The 27,760-nt window shown below is 39.6% G+C and overlaps 3 protein-coding genes across 5 annotated transcripts in view; 2 read left to right on the top strand and 1 right to left on the bottom strand.

The window, feature by feature from the left end:
• Window positions 1–119: 119 nt before the first annotated feature.
• LOC124638422 lies at window positions 120–9,161 on the top strand. 3 transcript variants are annotated; one of them, XM_047175393.1, is made up of 8 exons: window positions 120–595; window positions 675–824; window positions 1,167–4,760; window positions 4,931–5,063; window positions 5,385–5,487; window positions 6,097–6,174; window positions 6,484–6,621; window positions 6,925–9,161. In XM_047175393.1, the coding sequence occupies exons 1-8, from the start codon at window positions 329–331 to the stop codon at window positions 7,064–7,066; spliced, it is 4,605 nt and encodes a 1,534-aa protein (XP_047031349.1). In that variant the 5' UTR covers window positions 120–328; the 3' UTR covers window positions 7,067–9,161. The 3 variants fall into 3 exon arrangements, with proteins under 3 accessions (XP_047031349.1, XP_047031340.1, XP_047031357.1); XM_047175384.1 differs by having other exon boundaries at window positions 6,922–9,161; XM_047175401.1 differs by lacking the exons at window positions 6,484–6,621; window positions 6,925–9,161 and having other exon boundaries at window positions 5,385–5,500.
• LOC124638443 (collagen alpha-1(III) chain-like) lies at window positions 9,155–20,313 on the bottom strand. Its single transcript, XM_047175411.1, has 23 exons — window positions 20,280–20,313; window positions 20,071–20,129; window positions 19,203–19,376; window positions 19,018–19,039; window positions 18,752–18,793; window positions 18,628–18,666; window positions 17,221–17,875; window positions 16,681–16,839; window positions 16,085–16,392; window positions 15,215–16,018; window positions 14,089–14,352; window positions 13,175–13,338; window positions 12,975–13,089; window positions 12,628–12,740; window positions 12,232–12,417; window positions 11,407–11,594; window positions 10,914–11,035; window positions 10,673–10,775; window positions 10,431–10,590; window positions 10,280–10,322; window positions 9,807–9,901; window positions 9,607–9,631; window positions 9,155–9,364 (listed from the first exon to the last, which is right to left on the bottom strand). Exons 1-23 carry the CDS (start codon window positions 20,311–20,313, stop codon window positions 9,345–9,347), a joined length of 3,894 nt encoding a protein of 1,297 aa, XP_047031367.1. The 3' UTR covers window positions 9,155–9,344.
• A 2,521-nt stretch (window positions 20,314–22,834) lies between these two features.
• Window positions 22,835–27,760, top strand: part of LOC124637765 (extracellular sulfatase SULF-1 homolog) — an 80,897-nt gene continuing 75,971 nt past the window's right edge. Inside the window, exon 1 of the mRNA XM_047174407.1 lies at window positions 22,835–23,110. The gene's annotated coding sequence lies outside the window, so the exon portion shown is untranslated. The remainder of the gene's footprint in view (window positions 23,111–27,760) is intronic.

Here is a 27,760-nt window from a genome sequence, read left to right as displayed (position 1 = left end):
CCGAATCAGGATTCCTGATCAGGAAACCGGATCAGGAAACCGGATGTGTGCTGCCGGCCTTAGTCAAGAAACGGAAGTATCGATGGAATTGTTTATGGTAGGAAATTCTTTTTTTACTTGCGTCACGTCATGGCTGGCATGAAGCTTGATTACTTTTCTTGCAAAAGTGAGCTTGGTTTTCTTTGAAAGCGGTGGTTTCTGCCAATGTTTTGACTTTTATTTACGTTTCGACTAGAGTACGATATGTTTGGTTAGATGAAATAAAACGAAGTGTTCGTGTGAGGATATGCGTTGTTTGCTCTAGAGAAAGGTGTAAATCCATAACAAAATGAACGACGGGGATTGGATATGCAGTGATGCGAATTGCGGAAATATTAATTTTGCACGCAGGGCTTCATGTTATAGATGTAATAAAGAAAGACCCGACAGTTCCAAAGCCTTCAAAAAGAAACTAGGCACAGAAATAGGAAAGACTGCAGCTGAAAAGTCTCGTGGCTTATTCAATGCCGATGATTGGCAGTGCAACAAATGTGCTAATGTTAACTGGGCCCGGCGTCAGACTTGCAATGTTTGTAATGCACCAAAGTACGGCGAAGTAAGTATGACGTTAATTTTTGAAGCCCTTTAAACATATGTGGCCTACCAGATGAGCTATATGTTGTTAATGATTTCAGGTGGAAGCGCGCACCGGTTACGGTGGAGGTTACAATGAGCGCGGCGTTGTGGAGTACCGGAGACGTGAACCATCCTCTGATGATGAATATGATGAATTTGGTAGAAAAAAGCGCAAACGTAAGGCAGACTCCCAAGAGAAATCCGAAAAGGTATGTTTCTTACCTCAATCATAACTCGTACTAAGTATGTTGGCACTAAAGGCTTGCATTAGTTAAAATAACATCTCTTCTAATTCAATTTTTATAAATCACATATGCTAAGTTAATAAATACTTATTTTCGAAAAATCATTAACACCATCTTGATATACAATATCTGTCCTTGCATTTAAGTTCTGTAATGGCAGCTTTTTGTGTAAAAAATTTCTTTTTTTAACCAATATTCAGGGAGTAATGGATTTTGAAGCTAAAGAAGACTTGATGTTATATTATAAGTGCAATAACTTTTGAAGCACATCATTATTAAAGTGGAGATAATTTTTCCTGCCTTCAGGTTGGCATCACTGAAGGAGCAGTATTCAAAAGCTTGCCACCAACAGTGCTGCAGATGGAATCAAATAAAGAACGTAAAATGCCAGTCCTTGGGCCAAACATATCACTAATTACAAATAATCCAAAAGATAAAAAAAATGGCAATCTTAGCGATAGCTCCATGTGTGAAATTCCCTCACTAACAAATGCAGGAGTTAGCAGATATCAACAAATGAACAATCCGAGACAAGATTATATGTTACCCTCTTACAAACCAAATGGTACTCAAACAAGAAAGAGATTCTTAAGTGCCGGTGATAGGGAGCAAGCAGCTTCATCAGGCTATGAGACTGGCTCAAAAAAGAGTAAACATGATAGCACAGACTCTCTTATACCTAAAATGTATAACCCAGTAATGGAAAATAGGGTTTCATCCACAAAGAATGATCTCGTTTACAAATTTACAAGACAAAATCCAGCTGAAGACTTTCAAGTAACCTACACCCTAGAAGAACGAATAAGAAGTGCAGCTTTTGCCATTGTGTACAATAACTGTAAAATTACAACAGATAAATTTGAAGCATTATATGACAAACCAGCACCAGATTTTAAAACAATCTTTGCCTGGAGACAGCGGCTTTTGAGCACAGGTTGTTTAGTAGATTCACATACGGAATTAGAAAAATCTGGAATGGCTACTGACAAAATCAAATCTCAAGACAGAAAACCAGTTTGTAAATTGCCTAATCCTGATGAAATTATTATTGACTCTGACAGTGATGAGGAGGAACCTAATCAAAATCTAGAAAAATCTGGAAGAAGTATGAGTGCTGAAACTTTGTTCATTGGAGGGAGTAGAGAATTGCCAGCAGCTGGTAGCTCAGCCAGCACTGTGGATGGAAGAGGATCAGGAGGAAGAAGTTGTTCTCAATCCACACACCGACGTACTCGTTCGAATTCCCGCGACAGCCAAGACTCTAACTATCCAGATACTGATTCAGAAAAGGGCTCCAAATCTGTGAACCCAAGAAACGTTCTGAAATCATTAAACACATCAACTAGACAGTCCACCCATGGATCTGACTCTGATTCAGTGTCCTATAACAGTGAGGAAGATAACTTCTTGTCAAGAGTATTTGGAGAAGGCAGGAAGAGACGTAAAGTGAAGAGAAGACCCCTCCCCGTGGCACCTACACCTAAACTTAGTAGTTATATGTCTAACGACGTCAATACTTTTGAAGGATACAGTACAGTTAAGAAGGCAGAACAGTCGCCTTTAGTGACTGGTAACATCTACACAGCTAATCTCCGTAATATGAATGTAAAATCTCGTGAAAATATTGATATTGATGGCTGTTCGAGTGAGTATGTTCCTACCAAACTGGGTTCTACTGCTAAAAAGAATTATCAAGAGTTTAAAGACAATGTTCGAAAGAAAGGTTACTGGGCTAAGGGTAATGGAACTTCTCTGGTGATAAACAGGCATAATATGTCAATGGATGTCATTCATAAAACAAATAGAACCCCAAATAAACCAATAGATGAACCAGTCAAAGCTGTGGAAATTCACCAGTATGTTACTGCACAGTCTAAAGCTGTAAATAATCAAGCAGATGATTTCACTAAAGATGACATTGAGAATTTCGTCAGCACTGAACATTATATGCCTTTTGATAAACCAGTCAAAACAGATAAAAATTGTGTTATAAGTGATACTACTGAGAACACTGATCGCATTTTTGCTGTAGTGCAATCTAATAACACTGCTAAAAACAGAAGTATTTTAGACATTTTTGATATTAGTGACCCAGCTCAAGGAAGTCCAGATGCTGAAAATGATTTGGAAAAGTATGATAATGTGAGAAAAATGTATGAGAATGAGTGGGATGAAGAGGATGAAGCACTCTATAAAAATTCAGAATGTGATGATCAAGCAGTATCAGGTGGGCAACAATCTCCAGCTATCTCCAACAGGCCTGAGAGTCCCACTTCTGACATGTTGTACACAACTGACAAAAAGCCTCAGCGAGAACAACCTGGTGATAAGAATTTGATACCAGAATTCATCAAAGATAAACATGAAATGCTTTTGGACATGTTAAAGGATTTTCAGAATAAGGAAATAAGTCAGATGGTATCTCCACTGAAACATGGGACCCCTCAGCGGCAAGAGGAGAATTTGCATCACAATATAATTGATACCAGCTTTAATAATTCTATGGTTGATCTGGAATCAATCCCAAATCCTGTCGCACATAAACATGACACAATTCCAAGTCTGCTTATCACCAGAAATGATTGTATTCCTAACCCTGTAGTCAGTAAGCCTGAGCGGGCTGTGAATATGCTCATGGACAGATCTGAATGCACCCCAAGTAATACTTTCAACAGAACTGATAGAATCATCAAACATCCTTCTGACCCACATCTTAGAACTTCAGATCTGCCAGTAAATACATCAGACTTGTTTATGAATCAAAACATAAGAAGACCTGATCCAGTTCATAACGTTTTTGTCCCTGGAGTTTCCCCTATTCCAAATCTTAACATATCAAGATCTGACAGGATTTCAAATCACAATATGGAAAGGAGTGATTTGATGCCAAATCATAATATTCCCAGAGCAAGTCAGGGTCTGAATTATGTAATACCTGGATCTGATTTAACATATAAAGCAACCCTTAACAGACCAGAACAAATGACAAAGTACCACATGGCAAGACCTGAACAAGTACCAAACTATTCCATGTCTAGATCTGAGTTAAACCCTAATTTTAATATTCCTATACCTGAGCCAATTCCGAAAGAAGCGTCACTTGAAATTTTACGTTTATCAGAAAAAGTTGGTAGTCAAGTTACTGAAGACATTCCTAAAACAATTAGTCCTTCAAAGCGAGTACATATCCTTGAATACGTCACTATTCAGCCTGGTTCATTGCCACAGAAGATTGTCCCAACAAACCAAAATAACACATCACAACATGCAAGTCCCAATGCACCACAGTCAAATAACACAAACTTCGTGAATTCAAGCCCTAATGTTGACGCAAGTAAAGATACTCCTGCAAAAATTACAGAACAACAACAGCCTGTGGCCCAAGTGGACTTGTCAAATTTATTAGCTGGCATAAACACTAACACATTACTATTAGCATTGCAAAATCTTCAGCAAATAAACCAAAATTCTTCACCTAAACATAGTGAACCAACCAATGCTGAGCAACAAGACACAGAACAACCTGTGCAAGTCACGGAAACCATCAACTTGACTAATGACGAAGACTGGGAGAAGGAGTCTAACAGAGATGGGAGCATTGAGAGGCAGTTGGAGAAACTGGACGGCAACACTGACACTCCTTTTTTAAGTGATATTTTTGACCCGGGCCCAGTTGTTATACCTCCTAACATCGTGAGAAAGTTAAACCTGAATATACAACACCCAGAAGAAGATAAAACTAACAATACTTCGCAAACAAATGAAAATGCACCGGTTATAGGGAACTTTAAAAGTTTTGCTTTACCAAAACCTATTCTATTGAATAGGTTGAAACTGACTGTGAAAACCGCCGATAAGACTACGAAAAGCTCAGGCAAAAGGGCGAAGCGAAAGAATAAGGTTTGTATTCATGAATTATAAAAAAATATTAGAATTAACAGAAGTAAATAAGGCCTATTATTCGTATATATTTTATGCGATATGCTACTATGGCAGGGCTTATCATGTCAGGCGCTAAGTGTTGCTTTGTAACTTGATCGGGTGTATGACGGTGCCTACGCTTGTTGCAGAGCAAGTCGTCTCCGGCGCCGGGCCAGCCCGAAGGGGAGGAGGACGAGGATGAGGAGTCGGGCGACGAAGCTGACCTCTCCAAGTATGACTTATGGGGCAGCGACGCTGAGCAGGGCAACTCATCTAAAACTGGTCAGTATAGGTTATTGTAAGTCCAATTAGTAGCGTAATGCAAAAAGTTAAAAAACAAATACGAGGCTATACAGTTTACATAAAAAACTGGCCCGCCCCCTGGTCTCAGACGCTTGACGCCATTTTGTTCGTTTGTTTGAACTAAAAGACCGAAGGTCGAAGATATCCGACGAGAATATTACACATGTAACAACTGCTTAGTCGTGTGTGGTCCAGACAGACATGCGAGGTTTTCTGAATTACACGAATTTTAATAGCCGTACTCGCACCTAGCACAAAATGATAGTCTGTAAATTGTTTATTCTTGTATCTGGTTTCCAGATAATGCGGATAAAGCAAAAGACGGCGAGGGTTCCAAAGAGGGCGGGTCCGACAGTCAGGACGACAAAAACGACAACACTTCGCCACACAAGAGTAAGAGAAGGTTGGTCTTAGATGTGGGTAATTACTTATTTCACAACACTTAATACGAATAAGTTTTGTTACTCAAAAGTTTTTAATGTTTAGCTGTGAGTAATTAGTAATTTTAAGCCACAGATTTGGCTGTTCATAACACCGCTGTTGGTTTTGATTTAGTGTTGCCATTTTATTATTTTGATCTTCAGTAAGGACCTATGAGGCTGTCAAGCCACAGGCACTGATGTATCTGTAGATTTTTTTCAGTCAACATTATAAGGTATAAACCTTTTAATCTATACTAATATTATAAAGCTGAAGACTTTGTTTGTTTGTTTGAACGCGCTAATCTCAGGAACTACTGGTCCGATTTGAAAAATTCTTTCAGTGTTAGATAGTCCATTTATCGAGGAAGGCTATAGGCTTTTTATCCGGGTTCGTGCAGAGGTTTCCACGGGATGCGGGTGAAACCGCTGGCAGAAGCTAGTTTAGGCATAAAGTTGAAAATCTATCATTGACGGATTGCAGTATCTCGATGTGCTAGCTTCCGTACATATTTTGTCGTACTGAACAGCATACTGTAAAGTTTTCTTATGTTGTAGTGTCACAACTTAGTACAAGTATTTCGTTTGCGCAGGTCTAGGAGTTCCTCTTCCTCATCAAGCTCGTCTTCTAGTTCCAGTTCTAGTCACAGTTCCACAGCTCCTAAAAACAAGTGAGTTGCCTCTTCCGTTCTATATAATATTCTATACTATTTTCATTCAATGTAATAAGATTGATATTGAAATTGCTCAAATCTATCTATGATGTGTTATGAACGCTGCCATATGGAATGGTGAGTTCATTTCACAATTTATTTACTAAAGATCTAAAATCAGTTTCTTTCTTCTTTAATCTAAAATCGATCTTGGTTAGATCGATTTTAGAAGTTATCAAAAGGGAAATAAATAATAAAATCAAATAGGCTTTGTATAGGTACTGGGCATTAGTTGAGAGATTATTCTGCATACTACGTGTTTGGCAGATTCGACGATTTCAACTTGAACAGTGAGCGCGAGTCGCCCCCGAAGGGTCGCAAGTCGCGGTCTCGCTCGCGGTCGCCGCGCTCGCGGGCCCCCGCCCGCCGCAAGTCTCGCGACAGCCGCTCCGCCGGAGAAACAAGGTTTGTATCTATTCCACTTCTTTAAATGAATAGTTACCAAAATTGCATATACCACTAAAGTATCAAATTGCTGTGTTCACCGACTTGTAATATCCGATGTCCCCGTTATTATGTTCTGTTATCGTAGCAGTTACATACAGGCGATTTTAGTGTTCAGATATTTTGTTTGTTCGATTGTGTTAAAAAAGTTTTGTTTTTTTTTTTTTTTGCTGACCGCACATGTCAATACATGCATGAAAAAAAGTGTAATAGTAATGAGGTGAAATCATTCGTAAAATATTAATTTAATAAATCGGTCAGCAGGAGCCACGAGTCATCGCGCGACAAGGAGTACTCCCGCGACCGCGAGCGACGCGACAGGTCGCGCGGCAGTCGCGAGCGCAAGGAGCGGCGCTACAGCCGCGACGGCGGCAACCACTACAACTCGCGCGGCCGCCACCGCTAGGCCGTCTCCCGCCTACTCCCCTTGCGCCACAAACAACAAACATAGTTATACAAAATAGTCTTAATTCATATGTATGCAGCTCTTGTCAAACTGATTGCATATAAGGTTTTATAGCTGTCTAAATAGGTCTGTTTGATAAAAAATAAACTTTTTAAACTGTTCTCTCCTATGCAAATGATGCAACTGAATCTTGTCGAAAGTGTCTAATTTAGGGACTAATTGGAATTTATTACTAATTTGTAGGTTCGTAAAATAATTATTGTATATAGTACAATGTTGTGGCTTAATCCACACATTTTTAAAGTTAAGATGTACGTTATTGTTACTCGCGAGTCCAAATGATTAAATTGGTAAATGTCAAACATTTTATGTGTTTACTGTTTGTGATAATTGCTTATTAGAAATTCAAAGAATAACATTAATCATACGTAGCGCGCTTGATAGAAAGAGATCTCAAGATAGTCACGGTACATTATTTTAATGTGTTTTGCGAAGTAAGAGTTTCGGATTCAAAAACAAAATCAATTATGTTACTACACCTAAAAATCACCTTAACATCATTAGTGTCAAATATATTCAAAATGACTATTCAAATATGAGACAATAAACGTACTTTCCAGATACGAAAGTACGCAACGATTCCATGACGCTATGTTCGTTTCTCACGTCACTCGCATTTGAAATAAAAACATTTTACTTTGTTCCCTGGAGAGATGGGGATCCAATGGGATGTTTTTGCAACTATAGTCCATCAGAGTGGAAGCATTCTCCACGATGCGACTCTATTTTAAAATGTAGCGTCCTTAATAGGGCTACCGTTCTGGACAATATTAAATAATAAATATAGCTATAATTACGCAAGTCCTGGCGATATCTTCCGATGCGCTGAAGAGGAAACGAGGAGCTAGAAAAGGCTAGGATCGGTAAGAAGGTCCGATATATAAATCATAGTCCTAGTGGCAACTGTCGAAGACAGAAAACAGAAGACAAGATAATATAGGGCTCCCACACATAATTGCGAACTTGCTTCACTAATATCTGCTAACTCGCACGAATGCACCGCAAGAACTTCCGATCTTATTTGCATCATACGATATTATGTCATACTTGGTGACGCCCCTTTTACAATACTACTTTCTACAAAACGGCTTGCCGCACAAAATCGTATGGCAGATGGGAGTTCCTGCGATGCGGTATCAAATTCAAATTCCTTTATTCAGTAAGATATCGGAGATCCACTGTGTTAGTAACAAAACAAAGTACGTGCATTTTAGTGCATTTTCTTGGGTGATAGCTACAGTAATTAATGAAAGCCATGTCTTCGCACAAACCTGTTAAATAGTTTTCGACGTTTGCCACACACTAACAACGACACTCTTTAGCGTTTATACCATTATCTAGACCTAAACTTCAAACAGGTTCTTCAAATCCTAAAACATAATGACTATTTTCGTGGATACAATGATACAGCGATTTGGTTGTGAAAAATCTGTCGGCGATGCTAGGTTTCGCCTCTCTGAGTCGAAAACAAAAGAATGTAATGTTTTAATGATCCTTTGAAATTAGATTGTCACATCTGTGAGAAGGCCAGATTCATGTTAATTTGTATCAGAATCAACTTCAAAGAAATTGGCTTTTAAAATGGGAAGGTCTGAATAGCTGTACTGGATGTAATAATGATCGTGAATTAATGACTAATGATGAGAAAGACTGATTGGTAGATGGTTAAGAGCCGTGTTAATGAGTAGCCCGATGCGTAGTGGAGTGGGCTATGGGAAGTTACTGTTACATCAGTGTCAGCCTATCCTTACGCTATCCTTTAACGTGTGATATTGTAACTTTGTAAATAATAATCGTAAAACATAATCGCTTCTTAACGAATAAGGTTTGATATAAAAATATGTATATCACAGGAAAATTGTTGATGTCTTGTATTGTCGTCGTTTCTCTCTCATGATTATAATTTTCTTGCAAAATGTTTTGTAGCCGGTGAAAAGACAATTTTGTTAATTTTTGAATACCTAGATACGAATTACATATATGTAAGCTAACATTGTATGGTAATTGATTTACCATTAAAACATAATAAAATCCAGCATATCTTTTATTTTTGTTAGTGTTGTTTATGATAAACATTACTAAAATTTAATTAAAAAATAACTACATACTTACGAATTACATTATTATAAGTAAGAAATAAGTACACGATTGATAAACAATTTTAGAAATTAATTAAAAACAATAGTCAACATAATAATGTGACAAAACGATAATCCATTCAGCTCTTAGGTTGACGCTCTGAAATAGAAATTATATTTTTAGAGATATATATTTTGAAATCATAGTTATGATAAACCAACTTACTTGTAATAGCCTGGTAATTTTGTAAGTTACCCATAATCGCATGCAAGGTCCATACCGGTCCCGTTGTACGCGGTATCGTGAATGTACCTACATCCTAATTTGTCAGGCTCTAACGACCATTTCTTAGCGATACCCCATAAAGTGGGTACTAATAGAAAAAAATCAAGCTTAAGTACCTGTGGGATCCAAACAGCGGCATTCCTGAAAGGGGCGGGTCATTGATTAAATATCTTGATCAAGTCTTGTTGATAAAGTGGTAAAAAAAGTATAAAAAAGTTATATATTCGACCCTTTTCTATTTCTACTTGTGAAATTTTTGTCACATATATAAAACATGTTCTGGGCCTAAGATTAAGAGAAAGAACCTGATACTGACCGCGCTGATAACTATAGGCTTGGGCCCTTTAGGAGGCTCTGGCTTCTTGACTGGAGACTTCGGCGCACAAGTCGCTGCACCTTCCACTGCACCACCTGAACAATGCACATGGGAGTGGCATGTGATTATACGTCTCTATTAGTGGCGGTTCTACCGTAGTCAAAATCAAAAGTCATTTATTCAAAGTAGGCTGAAAATCAGCACTTTTTGAACGTCAAATTTACAAAACCCCCAAAACGCCGCCCTTCACCGTAAGAACTGTGTCCATGCCTACAACCCTAACGTGACGTTGCTTGGATAAATTTCTCCTTTTTATGTTTTCTCTAATGTACGTACTCTCTCATATATCTGAATTTAATGAATGTATGTGAATTTTCAGCTATATCGGATTAATGTGCCCAAAACTTTTTAAAGGATTGGACCCCACTTCAAGTCTCTATGGTATGGTAGCATAAAAAGTCAATAACACGTACCTGGACCGACGCTAGCGCCTTCCCCAGTGCTGATTTTATACAACTGGAATATAAAGCATGTTTGAATTAGAGACACTCAATACTTAATTTTTTTTTGCAAAATTGAACGATATTGTTTTGTCCAATCATAGTGTATTTCCATGTTGCTTACCCTGCCATCATCCCCAGCCGCGAATCCTGAAGACAACGGAAGCACCTCTGGCCCCCACTGTTTTATAAAGTGGCCGAGTCTTGCGACGCGCTGCGCAGGAGTCGTTACCGTGTGCGATCCGCCACAATATCGGTTGCAAAGGTGCTTGTCCGTTTCTGATCTGGATACCGAATGTAAGAAACAATACATAGTATATTTCAATAGCTTTAGCTCGACTTGTAACGATGGGTGTGTGGTTATACCTGACTTTGTAGGGCTGTTTGGGCATCATCTGCTTATCTATGTGCTCCCAGTCGTGCATGTTGCGATGCGGTAAATTGCTTGCTTGGGCCTTGCGAATAGCGTCTGCGAACGTCGAACAATTATCAAATCAAAAGCTTCAAGTGTTAAGCCTGGGGCAGCCCAGCAAAAACTTACTTATATGCAACAGGAAAAAATATATCTAACTAAATTAGCAAAAATCTAGTAGTTACAATCTCTTACCTAATTCATAACTGAGATACGGCTTCATGGAAAGCGTAGCCGGCAGTGGTTTTGCAGGTAACGGCGACGGTGCGTCCATGGACATTATAGCTTTCGCATCGCACGATATGCAGTTGACATCCCTACAGAGAAGTTCAATTGTGAGGTAAGGTATAGCTGAGAATTGCTGGTAAAATTATTGTTGGAAAATCCTCTTGGCCATTAGTATGTTATGGGTCACATATTTAGAAAATTAAGTAGACTATGCATAGACTTAGGTACGGCTGTTCCCAATATTCTATTTAGGATCTGGCGATTTGCTTTCTAGAGATAGGAATTTAAGATTACTTCTATGGAGCTTATAGTATGTCAAAATTGTATCTCTAGTAAGCAATACAACAGAAGGTATATTGGGAACGGTTGTTTTTGGAATATTCAAAGTACCTAATACTGGCGGTAGTGTAGCCACATTGATGATACCACTAAGAAGAGTGCTATATTATTGAACTGTTACCTCAACAGTCTCCTCTTGGTGCCAGCGGCTTCCGCTTCGCGGCGAAGTGCTGCCATCTGCTTCAGATTATCCTGAAGCTGTTTCAGCTTGTTGTTGAAGAATTCCTTCACAGGAGACAGCTCCATCTTGTCCAGCTTAGTCTCGATCTCACGTTGGATGTCATCCAGAGCTTGTTGCCAAAGAGCTTCCTAAACGTTTAGGAAATAACACAATTAGGCACATTTCTGTGGAGGCATTCAAGATACTGCCGCAGAACTTGTAGGAAATAAAAGTAACAAATCACATAATTTAATACCTTCGATAGACGAAGACAAACATAAAAAATCTGTTAAAAATAAGTTCCAACAGACATTTGTTGGCAAAAAACAAAGCTTTCATTCATCGGAGATCTGATGACATACCTAGTTGTTTGTTTCATATTAATGGGAGAGGCCCAGTAGGTACACGTTTAAAGCGAACAATTATCTGCTATGGCTGAATGAGTTCGTCAGTAACGAGCGTCGTTGACCTTGCATGAAGTAACATTCAGATGCTTGTCCTATTCAAATACCGGAACGAGTTGGGGTATCACAGAACCTCGTTAATCAAAACATTCCTTACTGTACCTACCTACTCACTAATCTATAAGGTTCCCGTAGTCTGTTATAGGTATTCGGGTATTGTAAATTGTACCATCTAGCAGAAAGCGAATTTCCTTAATAAGGCATAGTTAGATACTTAGATAAACGAGGCTTAGATAGTTTGAAGGGGCTAAGAAAGATAGATTATATTTATCTTACTTATATGCAACAGTGCAGATAGTTTATTAATTTTTCAACCACGAACCTGAACATTTAGCTTTCCAAGCGCATGCTCCAATCCTTTAGAGAGGTCATCGCAAGCCGTCTCGAACTGATCATGAGACACCTTCCTAGCCAGCATGCGAAGGTCTGCCTTGTCGGCCAAGGCTTCCACCATGTCCTCGCGGTCCAATTTGATGGCCTTTAGAAGCTCTATTTGTTCCAGTAGAGCCTGAGGATAAAAATATTTTGAAGAAAAAAGTTGCAGTAGTCAATGGGTGTCCATAGAAGGCATTTCGAAATTATAGCAGTTAAATTCTAGTTTTGGAAGCTCCATCATACCATCTCCACTACCTACTAAACAATAATATTTGTAGATGTGTCTGCATTGACACTGATAAACATAAGAATAGTGAAGCAAAGGTTAGCTATAATTTATTACGTCAATATGGTTCTGCCTGTCCTCTTTTTCAGCGGCTAGATGCAGTGCCGTCTCATGGACTTGTTGCAGCTGAGTCTGCATATCTTGCACCGTTTGGAACAATTGCATTAATCCTGCAAAGAATCAGGTTCTCATTGAACGATGTCGGCAGAAGTTGGAACCTGAATACACCGCCTATGTACTTAATTTGTTTTTTAATTCTATTTTTTACTATTTGATCTGTGACAGTGTGTGTATTAAGAGATATTTTTAAAAGTGAGATAACTTTATATGCGAACACAGCGATTTCCCTAGCAACCGTCTATTGGCATTGACTAGCGAGACAATGGCGCGTAGTTGTAGTTTACCTTGTAGATCCTTAACAAGATCTGGCGATAGCTTCCCGGCGAGTCCCATGTCGCCACCAGTCAACCCTGCGATTTGCTTCGCCATATATTCTAGTTGATCTTGGAACGAAGACAGCTGAAATAAAATTCGGTAAGTATTCAAACTTATACCGCGGAATTTGCGACGTGCGTCGCTGACACCAAAGAAATAACAAGATTACCTGGTCGTTGACGAGCCCATCAGACTTAGTGATGTTGTCGCAGCACTTCTTCAACTGCTTCTCGAGCTCAATCAGCCTTTCCATCACATTTCCTCCCATTTGAGCCATCTGAATCGTCTGAGGGGACTGGCCCATTTGGTGCGACTGTGGTGTATACTGAGTCACTGTGGACCACATCTTACATTAATAATAAAGGAACAATTAATTTTTCACCTATTTTCTTGTATTTTCCCACTTGTGCCTGCCCAAAAATCTATTATTTTTATATTTAATATTTAAAAATGTTAATAATATGTATGTAAAAAATCCCTGTTGCCCTCTTGTTGCTTTTCAGTGACTGATTCCCGGGGGCCCAGTAAGTGAGGTGGCGAGTCTCCACCTGCCATTTTAACATGTACCTAATACATTGTCATCCACTAATATCCCATCACAATAGCCCAAGTAGTTTTCCTCCATAGTTAGCAATAGTTTAGCACAGAACCGGGGATTGTCTTTTTTTTAACGACGTCCACCGGGGATTGTCCTTGGGTTCATTTTTATAGTGTTTAAAGGGATAATCGTCGGTTTTGTCATTTGTGTCACCATTTCATCAAAGTTGTCTCAAAAGGGCTTCAGCGTGTTGGCTTCGGCCCCACGTTCGCCTCCCAAAAATCCGGGACTCTATAGTCCCGAGGTCTGGAAGAGACATACATATAATAATATGTATGTAAAAAAAACTGAATAAAAAATATTTATTTTCTCTTCAATTAGAGTGTCTTTACATTCATCACCAGCAGTTTCCCATGATATCGTCCGTTCCTAAGTTAATTGTTTAGCGCCCCCGAATAAAAGCTAGCCTATAGCCTTCCGCAATAAATGGGTTATTTAATAATACTAATTTTATTTTCGTAGACTGGTTCGATAAATAAACTTACTTCCTGTGCCTGGTGCTGCCATACCCGGGGCGAGTGTGATGTTGGGTGCAGGGCCATCTGCTCCCCCACCATAACCTCCACCACCTGCTTTTCCACCGCCGCCTTTACCACCGCCTGCCTTTCCACCGCCTGCTCCTCCTCCAGAAGCGCCTCCTCCAGAAGCGCCTCCTCCGGGTCCGCGTCCTCCATAAGCTTGCGTCATCACTTCACCGGCGGGAGTGACCAGCGCTAATGTAGACGGTGGAGGCAGCGGAGTCGGTGGTTCTAAAATAAGAAGTTCGAAGTTAATTCATTTTATATTTATTATTAATTTCCTTTTCCGAACAATCTTAAAACTTTCTATAACTCATGTTTGTTGCTTTGTGGCTGACTCTAGGAAAGTCCCGTCAGCCAAGTGATTCTTATTCACTCATTTAGGTACTGATGGGGTGGCTATCAGCAATTTAGGAACTGACCGCGCCAAATGCACCTCATTGTTTCATAGGTTTAGCCATGACCTCCTTTTAGAATATTTCGAACTAAAATTCAAAAAGAGGAAACGTCGGCCAGTTCTTCTCGGTCTCACAAGTATACATTTCAGCTGCTTGTTCCATAAGCAGTTCCTAATCGCGATTATTAGATAATCTGTACGCTGTCGATATTTTAGCACCTGAGAAATGCTAACTGATAGTATCAATGTGAGTTTAGGGTCAAATGGCAAGTGATTCCAGGAATACACATAATAGGCTAGTTTCCTAAAAAATAATAATTAGTCCGTCTTGTAGATTGTCCAAAATTAAGCGATACGTATTTTTTCTTTTTTAAATTGGATCAGAACTTGTTAAGATATAGCGTGTTAAAGTTGAGTGTGACGTCACAAGTTGCTACAATTTTCAGGACACTGTGACGTAAAAGGCCCCCACTCCTAATTTTTGAAGTGTATTATCTTTGTCATTTTATGTTTAATTCAAAAAAGAAAAAATACGTATCCAATATTTTTTGATTATCTAAAAAGCGGACTAAATATTATTTCATTATTTCGACCCTGGACACTACCCTATTATTTACGGTGGGTAATTTTTCGTTTCTGTATGTATTTCTAATATTTTATATTACTTACTGAAAACAAAGCAATATTTTAACTTACCAAAAGCATCATTGACTTCCTTCATCGCGTTATAGAAGGATTCTGTCAGAGAGTCCAGGTCGTTCCTTACTCGCTGCAAGTGGCCAAGCAGCTGCATAAGCTCATCTTTAGTAGCATATGCAGACAAGTCTAACATAGATTGAACACCCGGCATGCCCTGTGCTCCACCCATAGGGCCGAAAGAACCTTGTCCTTGTACTTGTTGAGCACCAGGAGGACCATACCCTTGGCCCTGTTGGCCACCAGCAGGACCGTATCCTTGGCCCTGTTGGCCACCAGCAGGTCCGTATCCTTGGTCCTGTTGGCCACCAGTAGGTCCGTACCCTTGGCCCTGCTGACCACCAGCAGGACCGAATCCTTGGCCCTGCTGACCACCAGCAGGACCGAATCCTTGGCCCTGTTGGGCACCAGCAGGACCGAATCCTTGGCCCTGTTGTCCACCAGGAGCACCTTGTCCTTGGCCTTGTTGACCACCGGGTGGGCCAAATCCTTGGCCTTGTTGACCACTAGCAGGACCGAATCCTTGGCCCTGTTGACCACCGGGAGGGCCTTGTCCTTGTACTTGCTGACCACCGGGTGGGCCAAATCCTTGGCCTTGTTGACCACCGGGAGGGCCTTGTCCTTGGCCTTGCTGAACACCAGGCGGACCATAACCTTGGCCTTGCTGACCACCAGGAGCGCCTTGGCCTTGCTGACCAGGTGGACCATATCCCGGAGCTGGCTGGCCTCCAGGAGGCCCATACGCTGGAGCCTGTTGACCACCAGGTGGACCATATCCCGGAGCTGGCTGGCCTCCAGGTTGACCTCCAGGTGGACCATATCCCGGAGCTTGCTGGCCTCCAGGGGGCCCATACACTGGGGCCTGTTGACCACCAGGTGGACCATATCCCGGAGCTTGCTGGCCTCCAGGAGGCCCATACGCTGGGGCCTGTTGCCCACCAGGTGGACCATATCCTGGAGCTTGCTGGCCTCCAGGGGGCCCATACGCTGGGGCCTGTTGACCGCCTGGCGGACCATAAGCAGGAGCAGGTTGACCACCAGGTGGGCCGTACGCTGGAGCTGCTTGACCACCCTGCATTCCTTGACCACCATCAGGACCGTATCCACCACCGCCCGGTCCCCTCGGCGTTTGCGACACAGCCTTAGCTTTTTCTGCCAATCTGGCCGTCGCAGGGCTCCTAAAAATTAATTCAAGTCACAAGTTATAAAGTACTCATAAATATTGGGTGAGAATCTTGTACTAAAAAAACAGGTTCTTAAACTTGTTGAAATTGTGGTGAAAAAGAGGGTTCTTTTATTAAGCTTTGCAACGCAGGAAATTCATATATAGTTCTGGAATATTTATATTTTTCTGAGTAAATGCCAAAAAATCTACAAGTGTTGCAACAAAATATTTGTGTTTTTGATTAAAAGTGGGGTTTTGGTGGATGATTAGCCGATATGTCTATAGAAATAAAAGTACTAACGGTTGGCTTCCAGTAGCCTTTTGTAGTTCGACCGTCTCTCCAATGAGGTCTTCTATCAGTGAGCTAAGCTTGCCGATGCCTTCTTCTGCAGCATCCAAACGTGATGAGACATTCATGTTGGTCCACATGTCTGTAATTGCCTTCAAATTTCCTTGTGACCTGTTATATGCCGATTTAAAGAATTACTGCTTCGTTGGTCTGTTAGTCGCATCGCATAGCGCGAATATTGTGCGCGTTGAAGGAATGGAGAGTCATCATCATCATCATCTCAGCCATAGGACATCCACTGCTGAACATAGGCCTCCCCAGTCGCCCTTAGATCTCCACAGATACCTGTTGGTTTATGAGGTTGGTTGCCCACAATGAATGAAGAGTGCGTCCTCGCAAATGCTTCTGCACTGTAACAGACCCTGCCGGTGCAGCTGGCTAGTCTCCTAATATGAGAACAGCAGCCACGACGTTAGTTATTGTATTTCTATACGGACCCAAGCGATGAAAATACAAAGTTTAATTAATTAACATAAAAATTGTAGGGCGTACCTGACTTCTTGCAATATATCCTCGTTCTTGGGGGTGGTGCCGTAAACGCGTTGCTTCAGGTCATTGACTGTGCCTTCTAACACGTTGAATTTGCTGAGTGTGACGAGGGAAAGCCTCTCTGAGGACGGTCTAGAGGCTACAGGTGGAAGTGGACGAGATCCTGGTGGTGCCATTGGCGGAGGCATTGATGGCGTGGTCTGAGCAGCTGCAGGAATGGCTGTCTCATAGCCAGGTGGTGCTTGAGGCCCACCTCTAGCGGCTCCAGAAGGCGGTGCAGGACTGGATGGAGGTCCGACGCCGCCTTGGGCACCAGGCACACCGCCGGGGCCAGCACCCGCACCACCGACTCCACCGGGACCCTGACCTCCACCGGGACCCTGACCGTAACCAGGAAGCTGACCGCCACCAGGAACCTGACCTCCACCGGGACCCTGACCTCCACCAGGAACCTGACCTCCACCGGGACCCTGACCGCCACCAGGGAACTGACCGCCACCAGGAACCTGACCTCCACCGGGACCCTGACCGCCACCAGGGAACTGACCGCCCCCAGGAACCTGACCGCCACCAGGGAACTGACCACCCCCAGGAACCTGACCGCCACCAGCAGCCTTACCACCTGGAGTACTCATTCCGGGTGTCGTGGTTTTTCTAGCTAATATCATAGAAAATATAAGATTTTATAACATGATTAGGTACCTGCAGTCAGTAAAATTAAGAAGATTTTTAGAGGGGATTGGGCAAGAATGTATGAAGTTTGGTCCAAATGTCCACCACGAACGAGACCTATATAATTAAATAGTCCACTTAATTTAGAGTTACTTTTACTAAGAAAGTAAAAAAAAAACAATGCCAAAAAAAAGTTAGAGCCAAAAATGTATTCTTAATTTTCGGTAGTTTTTGAATGTTATCATTATTATTTTTTATTTTATTTTATTCCACTTCCATTTCCGCACTTTATCTAAAGAAAACTAAGATGAGTAAGACACGTTTGCATATAAACAGCCCATATTTTTTTGCCCGATGGATGTACGAATCACTAACCAAATGAGGCGCCAGAAGTGCTTGAATATACTCAGCGGTGCCTGGATCTAAGAAAGTTAGATGTAACTGGTGGTGTCTTCTCTCTAATAATGAACAAATTCTATTTGTCAGAAGTTACAGAAAGTATGAAAATCGAACATCATGAAAATTAATTGAAAAAATGAAATTGAAAAAATCTATAAAATGTTTTATTTGATTTTGCCATAACTTTTTTCTGGCATTATATTTTTTTTTTACTTTCATAACAAAAATTGTTCTATATTTAACGGGCTATCTAGCCATATAAGTCTCGTTCGTGGTGGACATTTGGACCGGAATCGCCCATTGTCCTTTGACTTATTCATTAGTTAATGAAGAACTTACAAGGCGCTGGAGTGTAATCTGTCCTTTTCCTGCGCTCAACTGTAAATAAAATTGTTTTGAGTAATGGCGTACCTATTGGGTACCTGTAGCATTAGAATTAAGCGTTTAGGTTTGACCAGCTTACCAACAAGCATACTTTCTTGATCAGGTGACATCGGATATGTTGCTGAAATTTGTAAGCAATATCATTTTCATTTATTAGAACACAGTATGTAAATAAATAAAATCGAGTACTTATTACAGAATTGTTTTCAGACTGTAAGTACTTTACAGTTTCAATTTCACTCAGAAGTCTCAATATGTGTTTTCATGTACATACCTATCATAAGTGTGTTATTTAAGTGATGAAATTGTTAGCATTAAGGTCTTGTTTCGGTATCACCCACTTACCTAGCTCATAGCCTCCGGGTGCCTGAAAATAGAAAAGATAATTTATATAAAAATTTAAATTATAATCCCTGATTGATCAAAAGCTAGTTACTTTAGTAGTAGTATTCACAAAACAGATACTTTGAACTTCTGACAACATCCAGGTTTTTTTGAAATACGGTAATACATATTGTGAGTAAAATTACCCCTGTATCGACGATGAACTCGCTGATGGCTATGGTCTGGGTAGTGTCGGAGGGTCTGCCGACGGGCAGGGCCGCCACGCTGCCTCGCAACTCAACATTCTTGCTCAGCACTCCGAGTTGTTGGGCAAGGCAGTGCAGGACAGTCTGCAGCATACTGAAGTCCACAACTCCGATCTAAACCGAACAAAAAATATGTAGAAATGGTCCCATTCTACTAATATTGTGTGCTAATCTTAATGAACTCGGCAGAGCTAAGAATTCTTAAGTAGGTTAATACCAATTTATAATAATATTGCTATAACTAGTCATCTGTGTTATAATGCCATATTTTGGCTAGGCTCACAAGATTTTCTAATTCGTGAAAACATCATTGATAAGTAAATATTCAATCTAATAACATTCCCATTTAAAGAATGGGTGGGTTTCTTCGAGTGATGCTGGTTTTGTGCAAAATATTTCTATTGTCTGTGGCTTTTTTGGCGCCAACTGTCATTCATACGGGACTGAAATCGATGGCAATAAAAGGAATATCTTTTCCCACTTTTTTCTTTGGCGTTTGTTGATTAATGCTGTGGGAAGTGTCGTCTAGAAAATTCACGAGTATTCATAGGTCGTCGTCAATGAAAGTATTTATAAGAGTGATACGGATGTGGGAGGCGTGGCGCCTATCCCCGTTCATTGGGCGTTGGTCCAAGCTCTATTAGCAGCTAAGGATCACAAAATATAAAAAGCCAAAAGAAAATGCAGTACTTACCCTAAATTTTTGTGGATTTAAAACAGTTGTTATAATTTAGATTTTTATTTCTTGGAATAGGTACCTACTTTTAGATATTTAGCATTAAACTTTATGATACAGTTGTTTGTTTACCTCAGGAGTACCGATGGCCAAGTCGATCATTTCCGATATATTCGTTAGTACAGCCTCGTCTGTAAGTAGATGTCACATTACATTACACACTAACACATCTTTTGTAAGCTATTAGATAATACAATCATACTATCGTGGAAAATGTCATCACATGGGGTATCCTGGGCAATTGATTTATTTAATTAATATAATGTATAACGAATACCGACCATCTCTACAGACACAACACAGTGCAAAATGCATTTTAAATGATGTAAATGCTAGTGGTTGATAGTAAGTGGACGTAATATAAAATGGACGTAAAGTGACATAATTACGCAATCCAGAGGCAGGCAGACTAGATTTATCGAATATCACAAAATGTACTTACTCGCCATGTTTCGGCTTTTACGTTACAACTTAGTACTTAGAGAGAAAATTCTTTATTATTACGATACAAACTAAAATAAATCGAAAATTTGATCAGAATTATTACAAAATTTAAATAAACATAGAAAATTTATTGGAAGAAAACGCTTTGACATTAAACGACAACTTTTTTTCTGTGTCTCATTACAATTTATAATGATGCCTGGTGCATGACACTTATATTAATACTTTTTAGGTATTATTTTGTTTTTCCGATTACAGCGGCGAAAACATGGAAGCAAGATAAACGAGAGCTCAAGGTTTGAAATGTTCAGACTGAAAAAAAAAATGTAAAATTTTGTACCCAGCTTATGTACCTCTGTACTTATTATTTATCCACATTTATTTTATTTGAAAAAATCTTTAAATCAAATCTCAGTTATCTTTGTTGCAATACCTATTATAATACCGTATATACGCAATAACATAAATAAATACTATGCATTTTACCAGCACGATAAGTAGGTATACCTAAGTAGGCAAAACGTTATATACAAAGCAGACATTAAATAAATGCAGGTAAGTAAGTAGGCACCATGCACAGCGAAGACTACAGCGACACTGCCAATTCATCTCCTTTATTTGACTCTAAGTTACTCGAACTAAATTCTAGTTTGAACAGGATACCCCAGACTGCTTTATTTCAAAAATAAAATATTAGTACAAGGACTAGTGCGCAGGCTTGCGGAGTTTGCGGAGTGCAAGTCTTTTTGCTTTTACACAGTGAGGAAACTGCGACCAGTATTTATAGCCCAGTTTTAATATAAATTTTCTATGTACAAAAGGAGTTGTGGTAGGGTAACGTTGACCAAATTAGTTGTGTAAAGTAATTTAAGTGCACGCTTAGATAAAGGCATGTTTAGTAGTTAAAACCGCTAAAAATATATAGACCAATCAGTATTTCCTTTCTGACCTATTTGAGACTCAGTACCGACCACACATTTGGTCTCATAATTCACGAGAACAATAATATAATAATATTCGTTCATTGAATGACATTTGACGCCTGCAGTTCATCACGTAGCCACTGGTCAAGCGTCATGAGCATATTGTGTGGTAATCTTATCACGTAAACTTGTACCTGGAGTTACAGTTTTCCTACGAACGCTTACATCATTCGGCATAAGTAAATGGCAAGTCGTATTGGAGGAAAACTTAAGTCTTTGTTGTTCGCCGCCGGTGCGAACCAGCCTTTAAGCAGCGCTTTTAAATTATTGGTGAAGTCTATGAATAAAGGTGCTCCCGAGCTCCTTTAATAGGATTTAAGAGTTGCGAGCGGTTTGCGGGTTGCTCGGACTCTATTTTAAGCCTGGGGTGCTGACTTTCTGAGTGCTTTGCCGTGTCATGCCCGCGTCGACGTCGCGTCATACTAACTCTGTTTTGTCTTACATTAAGTCAAAAAAGGAATAAGGATTTACGTTAACGCTGTACTTACATAACAAAGTGTTTTTGGCAGACGGAAGTAATAGGAGATGCTATCAAACAAAAGCGCGAGAAACTCTATACAGATTCCGGTGCGTAATTCAAAAGTTTTTCATTGCACATTTATTCGCACGTACCTACTCTGTAACTTTGCTGAAGTTGTAAGCTCAGATCCCAAATTAGGATATCGTAAAATTTAATGGCAGCCAGTTTGCGTATTTGTTGAATAATGGTCGACCTAAATTGTTTAATTGTCGGAATTAAACCCAAATAGTTGTACGAATTCATTCGCACAGCTACCATTACAGCAGGAGGTAATCTCTGAGGGTGGCATATCAGTGGAAGCAAGTGTTTGTGTGAGTTGCTCGAGTCAACAGCGCAGCTCGCTGCTTGCTTTATATTTTACCTTCAAATATTGACGTAGGATGTTCTTAGCAGAGATAAAGCTGGAAAACAACAAGTAATTGAATTTATCACTGGGAAACGATGGGTTAGTTTGTATCGATGATTACAGTCAGGGCGCTAAAATGTTCTCTTGTGTACTCGGATCATTATCGTCGACACGAAGATTTTCCTTTACTGTAGGCTGGCCAGATAAATCTCTGCCGGCGATGCAGTAACTACGTAGCTGCAATAATAGATAATCTAGCAAAATTGCCTCCTGAGCGTGCGAACACGCATCTGCCTCCTAGTCTCAGGGTACACGTCAATCAACTATAACGTGAAGATATATCTAGAGTTGAAGGGAGTCCCGCACGACTTAAAGCAGTCTCGTACCTTTCTGCCTGAATGTAAAATGTTTGGTTTGGTTCACATTTCGGCGAAATGTGAGGCTTCTCATATTTTTTTAACCGGCAGGTGACCGGCTGCGAGAGCGGGACGGGCGCGGCGGTACGAAAGCTTGAGGATCGAGTGTATCCGAGATAGTCTTGCGTCGGCTCGACAGGGAGCCGATCGCCTCGCGTTACGTCGCGCCCGTACAACTTGTAACGTCAAAAACTTTACGTAAATATTTAAACCACCTGTGGTTTTTAGCTAAAGCTGTAAATACAATATCAGTGTGTTTAGCGACTCTGTAGCGAGCTGTTCGCTTACAATTAATTTAGTTATCCTGCCCACTGTGGTCGGGAATAAGATCGTGTCTTCAGTTTTGTGGAAAGCATCGGTATCGAGTGCATGCCAGAAAGATCCTGTTGCACCTTTAATAACGGTGAGTATTTTTGAAAATCAAAAAGTCTTGCTTATCCTCAGGCCAGAGCAGAATTTATTACGTTTTAAATCTTTATTTAGCGGTCACTAGTCACGTTGTTATGTTGTCATACAGTTATCACTTGAATAATGCAGTGATTTGTTTGTTATCAAGTTACCGTTTGAACTAAATATTAATTAAGTTAGCTCACATCGATAAACTTTAAAGAAGTTTTATTGTGATTAATTACCAACCTTAAACCTACTGTACTGTTAGTAAATGTAAAATAATGAAGGTATTCATCAACAAAGTTAAGACTGTTTATTATCAGCGTTATCGTATTTGTGACTGTTAGATGCGGATGATGTTGGAATCTTTGTGTAAAAAAACAATTAGGTACTTGTTTGAGTTTTACCTAATTTTGCAAGTTCATAGTGGCATACTTATATTTTACAACCATTATCAAAAATCTACCTACCTACATAGTTATTTATTAACTGATAAGAACAAACATCATATTCATCTCAGCATTCATCTGTAATGAGGTACCTAAAGATCAAGCACGTAGGATGCTGCGAATATGAGTTTCTTACACTAAGCTGATAAGGTATCTTCTCAGATCTCATATCCTCATAGAAAAAATACCTGTGCATTTTGCGAAGATTTGTGCACTATCGTACGTTGACCTTTGGTACAGAACTTTCATTTATTTATGTTTTTTTTTTATATTGTGACCACCGTTTTCTTTATCAGAATCCACGTTAATTGATTTTCAGTATAACGATCCTATTGCTTAATTAATTCCTAGGACCATATTTAACCAAAAACCATGCGGTTAAAAAAAAGTTTTTTGTAAGACGCGCTGAAATTTCAGACAGCAGCAATAATATTTATCAATAGAGAATAAAAGTAGCCAAAAAACTAATATCTGCGAGAATCCCCTTTTTTTACATAATGTTCTTCTGAAGTGGTGTCCTCCTAAAGATATCGTCAGTCACCACAGTCCTTTTTAACGTTGGTGCTAGAATGACAGTTAAACTCACTAAACAAAGAAAACAATTGAGCGCCACTGAGTCTAACAGCCTTCTAAATAGTGAATCATGACTAGAAGTGCCTTTCCCTTAAAAAAATCTCTTTATTTCGTAACTATCGATAACTGTTTCCATGGGTCCGGGAGAAACACCACTGAATTACCGAACAAAGGATTTTACCGATCAGGTTCAGTCTTGCTTTAACTCTCCTATCTAGGAACTTGTTATTCTATCTTGGATGTCCATTTTACATTTTTCATGTCGATAAAGCTGTGTTTGATGGCAGCTGGTAATGAATTCTTAGATCTTGGGGATATTTTTTGATGAGCTTACAGGTGGTTAATATGCTCTATAGTATTTACCTACTGACTAAGAGATTTTTTCGATCAGTAAACTTCATATTTTCAAGATTCATTTCAGTTTCCGGTCCTTTTGAGTTCTAGTGAGCTTTTTTTTAATTATTTATTCCTCAAAATGATCCTCAATGGACCTAAAATGCCTAGTATCAAAAACTCATTAACGTCGTGCAACAAAATTCAATTTAAACTGAGTCATCGAACCGTTTCGAAGTTTTCTCCGAATTTGAGCTGGAAGGAAGTAGTACCGTTTCATTTATTTTTATTCCTGCTATATTAACATTGTTCAAAAAAGGATAATGCTCAAGACAAATAATTTATGAATGAACATGATTCATTAGCCTGTATTAAGACCGCAAGGGCAGTTATTTATGAAATGGAAAGGAAAATTAAAAGCAGCTATGGAAGTGGTTTTGTTGTTGTTAATTAATGTCGGGACGCCTTTTTCACACACGGTCGGTTAACCCCATGGTAAGTTATTTATTAACTTGTGTTATGGGTGCTAACACAACTGATAAACTACATATAGCTACATATATACATATTTATAAATACATATCATAACACCCAGACCACGGCCAACAAGCATGCTCATCACACAAATGTCGACCGAACCGGGAATCGAACCCGGGACCTCAGGTTCGGCGGTCCGGCATGATGACCATTGCGCCATCGAGGTCGTCAAAAGTTAATTACACAATAAGAATACAAGGATAATGGTTTACTTGATTTATTTGTTTTAACAATTAATATTAGCAGTTTGACATTCACCTAGAAAAATAAAGACATAAAAATGAAATATCTTGTGTAGGTATAGTGTCGTGCTGAGATGCGCAAACGCAACTTTTTTCGTCGTTCTCACGGTGCTTGGACGAGTTTAAAAGCGGCGGCCGCTAATTGCTGATAATGTGCGTTTAATGTGTTATGTTACATGCATCTTAATATCTACCTGGATGATATTATGTAGGAAGTCACGCGACTGCGGCAATGTTGCTCAGAAAAATGTTTTAAGTGCTTTCATTGGATCTAAGTTTCTTACTCGGAAATAGCGAAAGCTTTTCTGATGCAGCAGGATTAACCACTGTTACTTGCTGCATAAGTTTTTCCCATATTCTTCTTGGACATTCCATATTTGGGCGTTTCAGATTCACATGGCAAATCAAGGATTTAAATAATTCATTTTATTTGTTCCCATCGAGAATATGATTTAGGTAGCTCGGAAGACCATTATCATATTGGTAAACTATTTCTATTTCAAATGCATTTAAATTGTGCTCGGCTGGGGAATTCATTAGCCGTTGGGCTACATTCCGATAATTTTAACATATTTCATGTCCCGCATCCCCCATGTCGAATGACCGAGGCAGGGCTCCGGTCGCGGCCGACAAAGAGCCCACAATGGCCCGATTGAATGACAATAGGCGTCCACGGTCCACCGCCGCGCTCCACTGCGACCCTGGTACATCGACCCATTAGATAATATCAAGCCGTGTAAATTTATGCTCATTCTGACCCAGTTTTACGTAGAAATAATTTTAGATTGTCACGGTCGTAGGTCAACTCGGGATGCGTTCATCATCAGAGATCGGAATGGCCCACTTCATTTCGTACCTTGGTTAATAGGGCGCTATTGAAGAAACACAAACTATTGTTCGGGACGAAAACATATCCATATAAATTTTGTGTCTACAACAAATATGTTTAAAATCATATTTCAGAGCTATAAGTATATTGAGACGGTAATTAACCTCTGAGCTAAATAAAGGTTAAAATAACGTGCTAAATTAAATATCTTAAATTACTCAGTTCACATATTTACAACATGGCACATTGTTTATCCCAAACGATTTACCTGGAAATTGGTCTGATACACTGAACAGACGAGATAAGAATAATAATTGTGTACATTTATAAGAGGAAAGCTCGCCAGAGTCGTTGTAGACCTATATTCTAAGATCAGATAGCAATGTAATCAAGTGGTGAACCGGATTAGTAAACCTTATCGCTTGACCATGCGTCGTAACTCACGCACGATTAGCAAATGCAAATGGCACTTGAGAGCTCGTAACATATTGTCGCAGATCGTTTATATTCGCACTTATGTGATCAATCGGCGAATTACCACGTCCAGTTTTCATTCTAGCTTTGAAAGTAGATCAAGCCATTATACGAGTCCATATTGATTGTAATTTGGTTTAAATTAAGATAAATTTCAGCAGGTTTTCCAGACTGGCCGCAAGTTTTAACTCCTACGTGTAAAGATAAGAATTATTGTATTGAGATTATCATGTCGATGGTGGTACCGAAGCAAGGTCTTGTATAAATAAAAGGTGTAACTTTCTCTTGTTATCGTAATCCGTATTAAAAATGAGACATTCGTGATGAAAGGGTGGTCAGAAACTCGGGTTATGCAGAATATGAAATAACGGCAACTTGATGGCAGTTTCGTAATTTATGTCTGCAGCGATAAAACGAGCGATAGTTGTTTATTTACATGCCTCGCTCACTTATCGAGGTATAAAAATGAATTTCGAAGGAAACTGTGTGTGTCATTCACTAATTGCCTTGATGCCTTGTTATCATATCTTCATTACTCACCATTGATATGCCAGAACGAGCCACTGACGTGGTCCTCCCTTTACTTACAAACTTAAAATTTGTGAATGTAGACACATTACAATAATTAATAAATTTTAATGAAAACATCGGACTAATCGAAACATAATAATTATACCTGCTAACAAAACGATTGTATTATCTTCAATGCAACCTAGAAGAAAATTACTAAACTTTTTTGTAGATGCCAAATTATTTTGGCGTGTCCAAAGCTCGTTTTATCTTTCTCTGTATAATGAGAGGACTTTGACATTACAGCAGATAATGAGAAAATAATAGCATCACGCACGTCACGGCATTTCATAAACTTGTGTAACTAGGTACTACAAGAGTCCAAGTGCTCCTATGAACGTAAAAGACCATTTAATTGTTTTGCCAACGACCGGGAACAAATAAAAACTTTATTAGTCGGTAACTGTTAAAGGGACCACCCACTTTATTGTCTAAACTAAGAATATTACTAGGCAGAAAAATTAAAGAGCTAAGGACTATAAAAAGGGGAAAAAATTCACTTGTAATCGGTACGTCAACGGCCAAGTCGGGTCGTTTGGCGCCGTTCGAAGCCTGTACCATAAATATAATTACTTGTAAACTGTAGCCATTTTATTATAAGATTAACGGACACTGAGCGGGTGTTTTTATTAAAACTCGATTATACTGCTGACGTG

The sequence above is a fragment of the Helicoverpa zea genome, chromosome 2, assembly GCF_022581195.2.
Source record: "Helicoverpa zea isolate HzStark_Cry1AcR chromosome 2, ilHelZeax1.1, whole genome shotgun sequence".
Lineage (NCBI taxonomy): Eukaryota > Metazoa > Arthropoda > Insecta > Lepidoptera > Noctuidae > Helicoverpa > Helicoverpa zea.
The sequence above is the reverse complement of the archived record's forward strand: the minus strand, read 5'-3'. Positions and strand labels throughout refer to the sequence as shown.

Coding starts and splice junctions, on each gene's coding strand:
- LOC124638422 (XM_047175384.1), top strand. CDS start 329: ATGAACGACGGGGATTGGATATGCAGTGATGCGAATTGCGGAAATATT. Junction 5,064..5,384: donor GGGCAACTCATCTAAAACTG/GTCAGTATAGGT, acceptor TCTGGTTTCCAG/ATAATGCGGATAAAGCAAAA. Junction 5,488..6,096: donor CCACACAAGAGTAAGAGAAG/GTTGGTCTTAGA, acceptor TCGTTTGCGCAG/GTCTAGGAGTTCCTCTTCCT.
- LOC124638443 (XM_047175411.1), bottom strand. CDS start 20,313: ATGCATTTTGCACTGTGTTGTGTCTGTAGAGATG. Junction 16,840..17,220: donor GATATATTGCAAGAAGTCAG/GTACGCCCTACA, acceptor GGCATATAACAG/GTCACAAGGAAATTTGAAGG. Junction 9,902..10,279: donor AGGCGCTAGCGTCGGTCCAG/GTACGTGTTATT, acceptor TGCATTGTTCAG/GTGGTGCAGTGGAAGGTGCA.